Source organism: Pseudorca crassidens, chromosome 16 (genome assembly GCF_039906515.1).
Source record: "Pseudorca crassidens isolate mPseCra1 chromosome 16, mPseCra1.hap1, whole genome shotgun sequence".
Classification (NCBI taxonomy): Eukaryota; Metazoa; Chordata; class Mammalia; order Artiodactyla; family Delphinidae; genus Pseudorca; species Pseudorca crassidens.
Genome location: NC_090311.1, coordinates 24510263 through 24522802, shown reverse-complemented (window position 1 = coordinate 24522802; position 12540 = coordinate 24510263). Strand labels below are relative to the sequence as shown.

At 40.2% G+C, this 12540-nt stretch overlaps 1 protein-coding gene across 1 annotated transcript in view; it reads left to right on the top strand.

The window, feature by feature from the left end:
* Positions 1 to 12540, top strand: part of CFAP58 (cilia and flagella associated protein 58) — a 114993-nt gene that overhangs the window by 37253 nt on the left and 65200 nt on the right. The window contains exons 12-15 of the mRNA XM_067709473.1: positions 5678 to 5818; positions 6569 to 6792; positions 9235 to 9346; positions 11563 to 11667. Of these exons, the coding sequence (XP_067565574.1) occupies positions 5678 to 5818; positions 6569 to 6792; positions 9235 to 9346; positions 11563 to 11667 (582 nt within the window). The remainder of the gene's footprint in view (positions 1 to 5677; positions 5819 to 6568; positions 6793 to 9234; positions 9347 to 11562; positions 11668 to 12540) is intronic.

The following is a 12540-nucleotide window of genomic DNA, read 5'->3' as shown; positions in this document are numbered from 1 at the left end:
CTTTGCATTTACAGCCCAAGTCCAGCACTTTGCCTGTACTCAACCCTCCCAAACTCCTCCCTGGGGCTTCTATAAGGCAATGCTGGCAGGACCTTTTGTCCCTCTGTCCTAATCCTTGTTTACTTCATGTGCATGTGCCTTTGCTGCCCTCAGCATCATTAACTACCAGGTGTTAAGCTTTGTCCTCACTTGATTTGCCCTCAACTAGATTCATTGTTCACCTTACTTCTGTGAATCTAAGAACTTTGCAGCCACTCCTCTAGGGAATCACCTTTGTCTTCACACGTATTACTAAGATATATACTTTTAAATCTACTAATTTAGAACATTCTATGTCTACTAATATAATATAAAGACTCTTCCCCAAAATACATGCCAAATAATTATACCATATCAAATCCTTGAACTAAATGTTTTACTGTACACATTCACTAAACCTAGTGTATTTTCCTTTTCCTATCAAATCCAGTAGATTTCCCTTCTAATCCATTTGACCAAAGAATTAAAAAAGGAACTTCTAAGAGAATAATGCCACTTTTATTTTTTGCATATGTTTATGAGCCACTTGCAGGAACTTTCTACAAACAATGAGACTGGTTACCTCAGTTTCTGCATATAATTAACTTCAGAGATAGTTCCTATCTTGAAAACGTGTATCTCGTGTTGGACAGGTTTAATGCCAAATTTCCTTGATTCCATGATGCCATAGATTGACCTATGCACTCTCAGTTTAATAATAGGTTTTGTCAACTTAATGATAGGTTGGAAACAGAACTACTACATTAAATTAAGATACGTGAGGTTTGAGAAAGATTAAAATGTAACAAAAGTGCCTTTACAATAGAGATATGTTAATTGATTTATTTACCTAAAACTGTCATCTCCCCACTCTAGTTCATGACAGAAAAAAACAGAAAATTCTGTACTAAAGTTTATTTACATATAAAGAAACATAAATATATTTTCTAAAATTTGAAAATATCCTGTGTCTTTGTCCTTATTTTCCTTGTTTGAAAACAGTTTTATAGAAGGTAGTATGTTTCTATACCACTCTGGAGTCTATAGTGGGATGGGGTTTATTTATTATGGGCTGAATCAGAAGAATCTTATTGTAAACGTTGCTTCACCCACGGGCCTCATGGACTCACGTTAGCTAGGCTTCAGTGTAACTTGACTTGGTACATCATCTCTTCGTTTCAGAGGATGACATTGATCCTCATCTCTTACTTTCCCAAGTAATGCTCTTCTCAAAAGATTAACTATTGCTGCATAATGGGGTCCAAGGTAGACAAAATCCTGCTTTAGAATAAGTAATGTCCTATGCAAAAAAGCAATTACTCCTGATTCCTTAGTTTGACTTTGGTTAATATTGGTTTCAATTACACTCTCCATCATTAGACATCTACACACATAGCTCCAAAGAAGCATCATAATAAAATAAAGGATAATAGGGTCCTGTTTTTTGGTCCTGGGCCAGCAGAGTTGGCAGCTTGTGAATAAGAGAGATGATTAAAGGGCTTCTGCTCTAGAGAGTCTGCTCTAAATGAGGAATCCTAGGTCTGGATAGCTTTGGGTCATCGATTATAGGAAGATGGTTGCTTTGGACTTGCTGTGAAACTAGGATGCCTTTTCCTCAGGTTTTCCCATTAAGGCAAGAATTAGGAACAGAAAAAGGCTGCCTCCTTGATTTATTATTTGAGGTTATCCAAGGGGAACTTGCAGTGGTGCTTTGACTGGATAATTTTGGCCTATCATTAAGCCCATTTGACATTCTTTAGAAAAATGTGACAGCTTGAACGTTGAGTTTCATTTAGCCTCTTGACTTTTTTAGCCTCAAAGATGAATCACGTTTACAGAGGTCTCTGGATTTCAAGCATCTGAGGTTCGCGAACCAAAACCCTGGAGGGGAGGGCAGATTTTCTAGTAACTTTGCTCCATGAGAGACATGTAGTTTATTATTATGAGTTCTACAAAGCTATGTGGCTACATAATCCCTCCCGGAAGGGCAAGCCCTAGCCGGTTTGGTAGACCATGAGATGCCTTTTGACAGGACAACCCAATTTACTGCTTCTCCAACTCGACAGACAATCGTCCGTAATAGGTCATCCCCATCCTCATTCATCTCCCTCAAAAGAAAAGTCTTGCTTCTTCCATGTTTCTTTTTCCTTTTCAGTTGCTACCCGGCTCTCCTGACTCCTCAGGATTCTAGACATTGTCAGCACGTGATGGTTATGACAGAATGTCAGTAGATCTTTGTAGATGTTGCTGCATCTGCGTTCATCTGCCCATTGTGTCCCCGTCTTGTTTCATCAGCACTAAAGGGGCCGTCTCATGTGGAGTGTCTGCCTTCCAGTCCTAACAAGCTCTCGATTCTGTTTGTCACCTCCCAATCATCCCACGTCAATCTGACAGCACTTTGACTCTTGGTGAATAATTCAGTAGCAAATTCTCTATGTCCAGAGCTCAGCATCACATTAGCAACTGGCTTCAGGGCACCATATCCTTGTACTTAGTCGACTCTCTAGAGTGACACGGATGGGAACTGTCGGAGGCGAGTGGGGGAGACAGAGAGAAAGCCTAATTATTCTCATGGCCAGAAGACTTTAGGTGGTCCTATTTGTTCTGCTAGAAATAAACAGATGGTTTCTGTGAAACCCAGTGAATGTTGGGATCCTGTATGAATGGGTGAAACTCCCTCAACTATGATTCTTGAGATATGACTTATGCCTGCAGCAAGATTGGATGATATATATTCTGTAAACACCTGTCACAAAACTGTAAAATTGTAGAGGCAGTGACTAAAGAGTGTGTCCTGACATTGTGTTACAACTTCATACCTTGGGTCCCACCTAGAACATTACTTGATGAGCTTTTGTGTGCACAGTAGTTGTTACCATCTTTCCTGGATGAGACAGCTCAGAGTTACAGCTGCTAAATGCATTAGACCTAAGGTATTTTGTTGATGTTAACATTTGCTGCCAACGTCTAATGGCGCATCTTGTTTACAGCCCATAAATTTATGACATAAGGAGACCACTCAGAATTTTGATATATTATGAAAAAAAACACCCAGCAATGCCAAACACATGAATGGTTTTACATTTCAGACAGATACTTTTACACACCATTGATTGCATTTTAATATAACAGCCATTTCATTTTGTTCTGCTGATGGATTCTGATCAGCTCTCGGCACTTAGGAACAGGGAAGTGAATGTCACACATTTGGGAAAATAAAAGTTTTATTAAAGAAAGCATGAGCCAAACGGGTATTTTATTGCTGTCTTTGCTGTCACCTTAAATGATTATAGAAGTAGAAAGGCTGGTTCTTCACTCTCTTTCCTAACAGGCAATCCCCCAAACTGGTAAATACTAGACCAGATCTTTTCTCACTAAGTATTTCCTTTTGCTTATCCCTGGACCAAAATATATTTCATGAATGAACAAACAAAACGTCATAAAGGAAACTCTGGGTTTTATAGTAGCTAGCTGCATTTAGTTTGTGACATTACAGGTCTTTTGCTAGGTGCATAGTATCTTGTACTGTTTGGATAAGTCTGAGCTATTCAACTAATGACTCTTGGTCTTCATGGATTAGAGGCAGGCTGCAACTAGAGTTGGGTTGGTTCGCAGGCACTCACTTGGCAAATATTCGGTGTTCTGTCATCCCAATGACATTTCTGGGTGGATGGAGGTGGGGGACCCAATACATTCTTGAAGGAGAAAATTATTACTTTTTCATTTTCACTTGTTGACCTGCAGGCCATTGAAAAGTTGGAGCCTTTTTTTTAAAAAAAAATATTTATTTATTTGGCTGTGCCAGGTCTTAGTTGCGGCACATGGGATCTTTTAGTTATGGCATGTGAGATCTTTAGTTGCAGCATGAAAACTCTTAGTTGCGACATGTGGGATCTAGTTCCTAGACCAGGGATTGAGCCCAGATCCCTTGCATTGGGAGCGTGGAGTCTTAGCCACTGGACCACCAGGGAAGTCCAAAAAGTTGGAGCCTTAATATTGTCTTGTCATCTCCCTTGTGATTTCAGGCATGGGTGAAAGCAGAATTCTTCCTGCATTTTTCCTTCTTGTGTTGACCTGGTTGTGATACCACCTGTCCTTCCTGTATGGGCTTGGAGGCTCTCGAAGACTTATTCTTCTTTCCTTTACTATGATTAACTTTGTGGCTCCCCGTTGCATACTGTCCACAGCACATGGCATACAGGGCCCTTCTCAGGTTGGCTCAGCTGTTTTACCAGCCTTACCTCCTGCTATTCCCTACCTAATACTCTAACTCAGCCACATTGGATGCTCTGCTGTCTGGTCAACACACCAGGTACTTTATAGTTTACATGCTTTTGTTCACACAAGCCTGACCATTGACTGCTCTCTCCCCAGCACATACCTCTCCATTTTAGAAATAACTGTCAACTGCGAAAACCCTGACTGATTTTTCCCTCTAAACCCCAGGAAGAAATATGAACTCTTTCCTGTTCTCCCATGTCCTTCTTCACACAGTAGAGAGCATTTCCACACCGTAGTGTAGTTGGTTATATTTGTCATCTTCGATGGGTGGCGAATCCGTCATGTCTTACTCATTTTCTGTATTTGACTTGGAACTATTGTGTGGTGATAGCAAAGGGGGCAAAAGCTTTGGAATCAAAAGATCTAGGATGGCATTTCAACTCTGCTACTTATTAGCTGTGTGACCTTGGTCAAGTTGATTTGTTTTTCTTTGTCTCTGTAATTGCATTTGTGAAATGGGGATAAGAGTACTGAGGCAAAATACCTAATATCATGCCAGGAATATTGTAAGCCACAAATATACTTGTGGAATTGAAGCAAATGTGTCCTTTGATGAGGGGAATTTTCCTTCTGAAAATGACCAGTTCATAGCATGCTTTCCCCATCACTCTTAGGATTTCCATGTAGCCTCAGGAGCCTCAAGATCTGAGTTCTCCCAGGAAGCCTTGCTAACAACTGCAGTCCTCTGACCTCCTGTAGCATCAATTCACTGTCTGTGTGATAATACAGATCCTGGAACATTATTGCCTGGACTTGTTAATATTTGCATAATACTTATATATCTTATCTTCTCATCTAGATTGTAATCGTCTTAAGAGTAAGATCTATATATCTTTTTATACTATAACATCTCTTCTGTTCCATCAAGATGTTTTATATGATAGACCCTTGGTTGCTATCTTTATTAATTTAAGTGTTGCTTGTAATAGGCTTTATCTCTGCAGTTGATATGCTGGTGGTATTAGGACTGTTATAGGAGCTGGTACATAGAGAGCTGCCCTCACCCAACCCCCCACCATGCTGCTCCCCACATCCTTCTCTGTACTATTTGTGAATTTTCCCCATGTTTAGCTGGTAAGAGAACTGCTGCTGAATACCAATGAGGTCCCTGCTATGCTTATATAGAAAAATGATGGAAATCCCTCAAGGGCACAACTCATAGAATAAAACATGATCACCTTAATGTGCACTGTTGTTTCTTTACAGGCTGTGTGTGTGTGTGTGTGTATGAAGCTTGCTTTGCTTGTGAGGATGATCAAACCATGCTAAATGAAACATCACAGGGAAGTATAAGAAGCACACTGTCCATCTAAATCTGGGCCCTGCCGTCCTGGTTTGTGCTGTTACAGAGCGAAATTGGTCTTTCACTCTTTGTCAGGCTGAGCTGCAGAAGCTGAGACAACAAGCATTGGAGACCAAACACTTCATTGAAAAGCAGGAAGCCGAAGAGAGAAAACTCCTGCGAATCATTGCCGAGGCTGATGGGGAGAGGCTGAGACAGAAGAAGGAGTTAGACCAGGTAAGAACATCTCCTCACCAGACCTGCAGACCTTATCAGCAGACACAACTGTTTGATGCAACTCTTCACAAAGCCTCATTCTTTTCTAAGCTCTTCCCTTCAGTCTATCAGAAGAACAGCCCCAGAGACCCACCTTCTGTTGATTAATTATGAAATATTCATTCATTTATTCAGCTCCTGTTTATGAGCACTTACTATGTGTCAGCCACTCCTCTAGACTCTGGGGAATACACTGACCAACAAGAAAATAAGGTCCCTGTCCTCGGGGAGCTTACATTCCAGCATAATATAATTGCCCCTGTATAATTACAATGAATAATTACATAACTTGGAGGTTAGAAACTTAAATGCTTTCAGAGATCTGGCAGGTTAAGAAAAAGAGACATTGGCTAATGCAAGACAGTAAGGAATAGTAGAACTTGGCAAGAGTTAGCTCACCCTAAAGGCATTCAAATTTAAACACTTATAATGTGTTGGAGAAAACCAACCAAGCAAACAGGCATGGGCCAAGGATTATTGTATTATTATTATTATGGATTATTTGTTGTACTCTTTCCAACAAGGCTACCAACTGTCATGGGAGGAGTCCAGTGTTGGTTGTCTAGCAGACTATTTCCAGGGCCTCACCCACTGGGTGCCTAGCACATGTGGCCATTGGATGGGTGTTCATTGACAGACTGAATGCTGCTGCCATGATGAAACGTGGGACTTTTTGTCCCCTGGTGGCCGTGCCCTTCCCTACCTTTGTAGGTCATCAGCGAGAGAGATATCCTTGGGTCACAGCTAGTCCGTCGCAATGATGAGCTGGCTTTGCTCTACGAGAAGATCAAGATCCAGCAGTCCGTGCTGAATAAAGGCGAGAGCCAGTACAACCAGAGGTTGGAGGACATGAGAATCCTCAAACTTGAGATCAAGAAGCTTCGCTGGGAAAAGGGGATTCTTGCCAGGAGTGTGGCTAATGTTGACGAACTCAGGTAATAGAAGACCCCCTGGGAGCTGAGCACACAGCACTCTGTGAGGAACTCCTGAAATGACCTTGTGTTCCTCCTGTTGGTCATTGAAGGTCTTTATCAAGTTGCATAAAATAATTTTTTTTATGTTGAAATGATTAGCAGATAATGAGAACAACTTTTCCATAATCCAGAATCTATATCGTGCCCATTCTATGTCACAAAAAATGAACTGGTTTCCTTTCAGGGGAACATAAGCAAGTGCAAAAGGATTTTTTGAAAACTTTATTCTGGATTTAGAAAAAGAAATTTCAAGTCAAATCATAACCACAAACTAGTTACAACTCAGAAAAAAATTCCCCCAGTGAGATTTTTAGAATTTCTTTAATAAGGCAGTATGCAAGAAATGGAGCATCAATATTTAAATTGAATCCTGGTAACGTCTGCACGTCTTTTTCTTGGAATTACATGCAGAATGAAAAGAGGGGAAAAATTTAATTTTACACTGTTTGAAAACTGTGTTTCCTTAGAAGGCGGCCAGATTTTACATCTCACTCTTGATTTATCTTCTGCGGCTTTCATTTGAGCTTAGTGTGCCTTCTCTTTGCTTTAAATCTTACAGTATACAAGATCTACTTTCCCTTTGGGAAAACATCACCATATTCCATATAGGCAATTGCAGGAAACCACATAATAGGTCTGGTGTTTTCACAGTAGCTATCTTATTCTCCGCAGACTTGTAGATGAACAGTATCCTTGCCCACCTCGGGACAAGGACACAGTTTGGATCTACTTCTTAAATTAATTGAATTAGATAGTTTTGGTATTTAAATGCAGTGAATATGTTCAGGAAGAGCAAGGGAAGTTGCCGCCATCTTGGATAGATCAGTACTCTATTTTTTCTTTTTAAGAGTTGCTCATATTTCAGACGATGAAAGTAGTACAGATACATTGTAGAAAACATGGGGCATGCAGAAAAATTATGAAGATGCGATTAGAAAATCTCTCATAAGTTTACTATCCAGAGATGCTACCATTGACATTTTGGAGACAAATGGGTTCATTCTAAGTAGCTATTGAATGATCTCCAAGACCATCACTAAACTTGCCAGCCATGTGTTATTTTTATTATATACACAAAGGACCAAATTCTACCCATTCTCAGTCAACATTGCTGGTTTGTTGATAATAGATTTTACCTTTCTTTATAATGGGAAGACAATAAAAATATTGGAGGCAAGCAGGCGTGAATTCCAATCTCAGACTTGTCACCTACAAGCTGTGTGACCTTGGGCAAATCACTTATCTGAGCTTAAGGCTTGCAGTTAAAATTAAACACGAAAAGGAACGTAATATGCCTAGCACAGAGTCTGGTACAAAAGAAGCCATCAATAATAGTAGCTAACTTGCCCTTCGCTACTGATGACACTCTAGAAAATCGTAGTGTTAAAAATATGGTTTTAATTCTAAGCAGCTTGAGCTCCCTGTTGAGTGAACATTATGCAGTTAATTCTAATGGTTTGTCTTGCTAATGAGGGGAAGTTGTATTATTGGTTTAAATGAAGCAATTAAGTAAAAGAGATGGCTTAGTATTAGTAATCTGCCGCACACGCAGCAGATGAGGACAGATAATAATATCCTCTTGCCCGTGTCAACACGAGTGCTTGCCTCTTCTCCACCTCCCAGCAGAGCTTCTCTTTCAATAGGGTGGCAGCCAGCTCACTGGATACTGTGGATGGCTGTAGCCCGTTACCTATTAACTAGAGATTCCTACAGATTTTAGAAGTATGTTTGAGCCAGAGCTAGTTCTTCGGGACTTTTTCAGCCATCTGTGTAGTTGCGGAACATGAGAGAAAAGATCACTTCTAATTTGGTGTTTTTCAATGCTGGCTACACATTAGAATTACCAGCAGGACTTAAAAAATCTATGAAACCCAAACTGCATGCTAGACCAATTAAAGCAGAATCCCTTTGGGGGTTGGGTCCAGGCAAAGGTATGTTGTTAAAGTTCCCCAGGTGATTCCGTATGCCATCAGGGTGGTGATGCGCTGCCCTAATTGATGTCAGGTTCTCACCTGAGCCTCAGTCTCTTGTATTCAGATGCCATACCTCATGGTGGAATGTGGCTTGTTTTCTGCTACTGTAGGAGACGTTTAGACACATTGAACAATATATTGAAATCCTCATAATTTACCTCCTCCCTCTTCTTTCCATATACTTCTCAAATTCCTTGGGTATCCAGAATCATAATTCTGAAGCTCTGGTACTTTTTTTTTGTAAAGCTAAAGCTGAAGTTTGCACTCTGCAAGAATTGATATCATCTGTGTCTTGCGCAGATTAGGAGGCTAGTCTCAGTGGTCCTGAAGTCTCTCTGATCCCAGCTTTTTGTATAAGATGGAGTGCGCACGTAAAGGATATTCAAATGGGTGGAGAACTTCTTTGCAAAAGAAAGTTTGTCTTATTCAGGCAGGAGCTTTTTCACACGCAAAGGGAATTCCTGAAGGAGAGGACAAGATGCCGAGCCCTGGAGGAGGAACTGGAGAACCCCATGAATGTGCACAGATGGAGAAAGCTTGAGGTAACATTCGGGGGAACCTTCCTCCCACCCCCAAACCTCCTTCTAACCTGCTTGTCTTCTTACCTAAAGCACAATAAGAAGCATGTTTTTATTTCATACTATGCCATTGTCACCTAAAATCCAAGGCTAGATCAAATGTAAATTGGATTGTTCCAGATTTGGGTTTTGTTTTTAAAAGTCTTGGACAAAATCCTTTCTGCCTAAAGAAGACCCAGTGAAAGCTGTGAACTGGCCTCACCAATTGACATTGATTATTATTATTTTTTGTTGTTGTTTAAGCAGTGTTTGGTCAACCAGCTATTTTGCGGCTACCTGTTTGTCTTGGATGGTTAATTGCCTTCAGCTGCGCTGGCTACCAGCGTCTTCGCCATCTTTCAATTGGCCTTTGCACCCTTTTATTTCCCAAAGAAAATAGGGCTTTTGTGAACTTGCCCTCTTTTCAAAGAACTAGCATTGTGTTAGTCAAACTCCTTCTTTTAGGATCTGGGAACACAGTCAAAGTCCCATTGGTAGGTGATGGATAATAAACCTCATATTTTATTTTATGACCTCCTGATAGACATTTCCACCAGCAGATAACAGTAACAGACAAGCTCTGCTTATTCAAGAAAAAGATGCCCACCTCCTTTAGTTGTACCCAGCAATGTGGGTGCCAGAAGGGGCTTTGACTAAGTGAACAATTAGGGTGTTGGGAGAATAGAAGTATGTGATATAAGAAAGAGCAGGGCAAGGGGGAAAAACAGCCAAGTAGGTTTTTGTTTTCTATTTTCACTTTTTCCTTTAAATGAAGAAAGCATTAAGGATAATGCATTATAAATTGTTATGTAAACACGAGGTCTGAGTTTTAACGACATCCAGTCTTGCCAAGTGAATGTGTGCCAAATCTACTTCCAAAATATGGATATCGGTTGGCACTGCTTAGTATTTCTTAAGCAAAGTCATAGTCAATGGAATATCTCCCCCCACCTCTTTTGGACCCTCATTTATTCCTCTTCAGATGCCAAGAGTGGAGTAGCTTACTAAATAACAATAACATGGATGCACTTGGAGAAGTGGAGCTGAAAATTTAATTTAATTTAATTAATTTATTTTTGTGGTAGCTTTGATTGTTGCACTTTTTTTTTTAATTGGAGTACAGTTGATTAACAATGTTGTGTTAGTTTCAGGTGTACAGCAAAGTGATTCAGTTATACATATACCTGTATCTATACTTTTTCTAAGGAGCTGAAAATTTTAAATTCATTTACTGTCACATTAGTTTATTCCATGTGTTTTCAAGCAGATCTTTAAAGTTTCCAATTCCATGTCAATATCTATTAAAAAAATTAGAAAAGAGACTCTGGGAGGTAGTTGAAAATATTTAGCTGCTAGATTAATTCAGAATGTCAGTACAGTTGAAAGTAAAGCTTTGGTTCAACGTCTAGATGACAAATTATCAATATATAACTGTAGATCTTGTTTGAATTGTACACAGATAGCTATTGAAGGCGCATCAGAGCCTTACGGATTGATAATGCCGTTTGAGAGCTAAATGCCATGGTCCTGTTCTGCTGCCAATTATTAGCAGATGTCCACATCCTAGAAACTTTCCCCGTCATAGGCTGTAATGAATCTTCTTGTTGACAATTATGAAAGGAGAATCCTGAAAACGAATGAATTAGGGAACCCTGTCTCATTCCTATGGAAACAGAAATGATGGTAGGGAAAACCTCAGAGCATAGTAATTAAGAAGCCCAGGCTTTGGAGCCAGGCATATCTGGACTTGAATCCAGCTCTGACCTTTATCGGTGTGGGTAAATGACCCCCTCTGAGCCTCAGTTGCCTTATCTGTAAAAGGGGAAGATAATACTGTCTAGTAGGGCTGTCATGTGACTAAAATTTGATAATGTATGAAAAACACTTAGCATAGTGTCCAGATGGCGGCAGAGAACCAGGTATCTGGCCCAGGAGCTACCATTATTGCCGCTGTTGTTATTATTTCCCCTGGTGGAATAAGCATACTCACTTTCCGTTTATTGGCTAACTAGAGCCAAACATCAGTCTGTTTTGATGACTGTCTCATCTGTTGTACTTTTTATTTTTTTGGTTCTAATTCTTTCTGTATTGGGTCTACATCTTTGCAATAGATTTTAACAGAACAATAATTATTTTACATAGGGACCTCAGTGCTTTGAAACTGATAATTTCAGCTGCTTTATTTTGCTCCCCTCGAGTAGGCCAGTGACCCCAGTACCTTTGAGCTGATACAGAAAATTCATACCCTGCAGAAGCGTCTCATCAGCAAGACAGAAGAGGTGGTTGAAAAAGAGCTGCTCCTTCAGGTAGCATTTCCATTGTCTGTACTCATCGAACAAGTATATTTTCTTAGCACCATCATCTCCAGGACAGTGTTTTCAGAATTAGTTATTTGGCAGTGTTGCATGCCCCATTTTTAACTGTAGATGGCAACAGGGACTCACACACAGAGAACAAACAATCTGATTAATTGGTCTTTTATGCTGCCATCACCGATATTTCAAGAATTCTAGAAAATTAAGTTCAAGGCTACACTTACTGCATTGGGTAATGTGAGCTCCCCGCTGCTCTGCAGTTTTATTTGTTAGATTCTTTTAAATACTTTTCTTCATATCTTCATATAATGTGAAATCCCATGATTTTGACTTTGAAAACTAGCTTTCACATAGAGCGCAAATGTCCTCTTGAAGGTTTGTGAGAGTGAAATGGAAGGAAAGGTATCTTTTTGAGGATTTTATGCAGTAAGTTATTCTGGAGCAATTAACAATGGTAACAGCCTTGTGGGCCTGTATCTTTGCAAGTGCCAGTTGTCACCACCATCATTTCCTTCATCACCATTATCATCATCGTGCCAGATACTGTGCTGGTGGCTTTATCTCCTTGTCTCAATTCCTCTTCACAGTTCTGGGGTTGGGGGTTGTCATCCCCAATCAGCGGATGAGGATGATGAACCTCAGGAGTTTGGTGTCGATAAAGAATATAAGCTCTGGTGTTAGGTGGCCTGGGTTGGAATCCTTCCTCTGCCAATCTGTAGCTGTGTGAGGTTAACTTCTCTGCACCTGAGGTTCTTGATCTGTATTATGGGACAATATAGAACCTATGAAAAGGGATGTTGTTGGGACATTAAGCATGTGCAAGACTAATGGCTCAGGATCTCCATCTTTGACATGATACCTTGT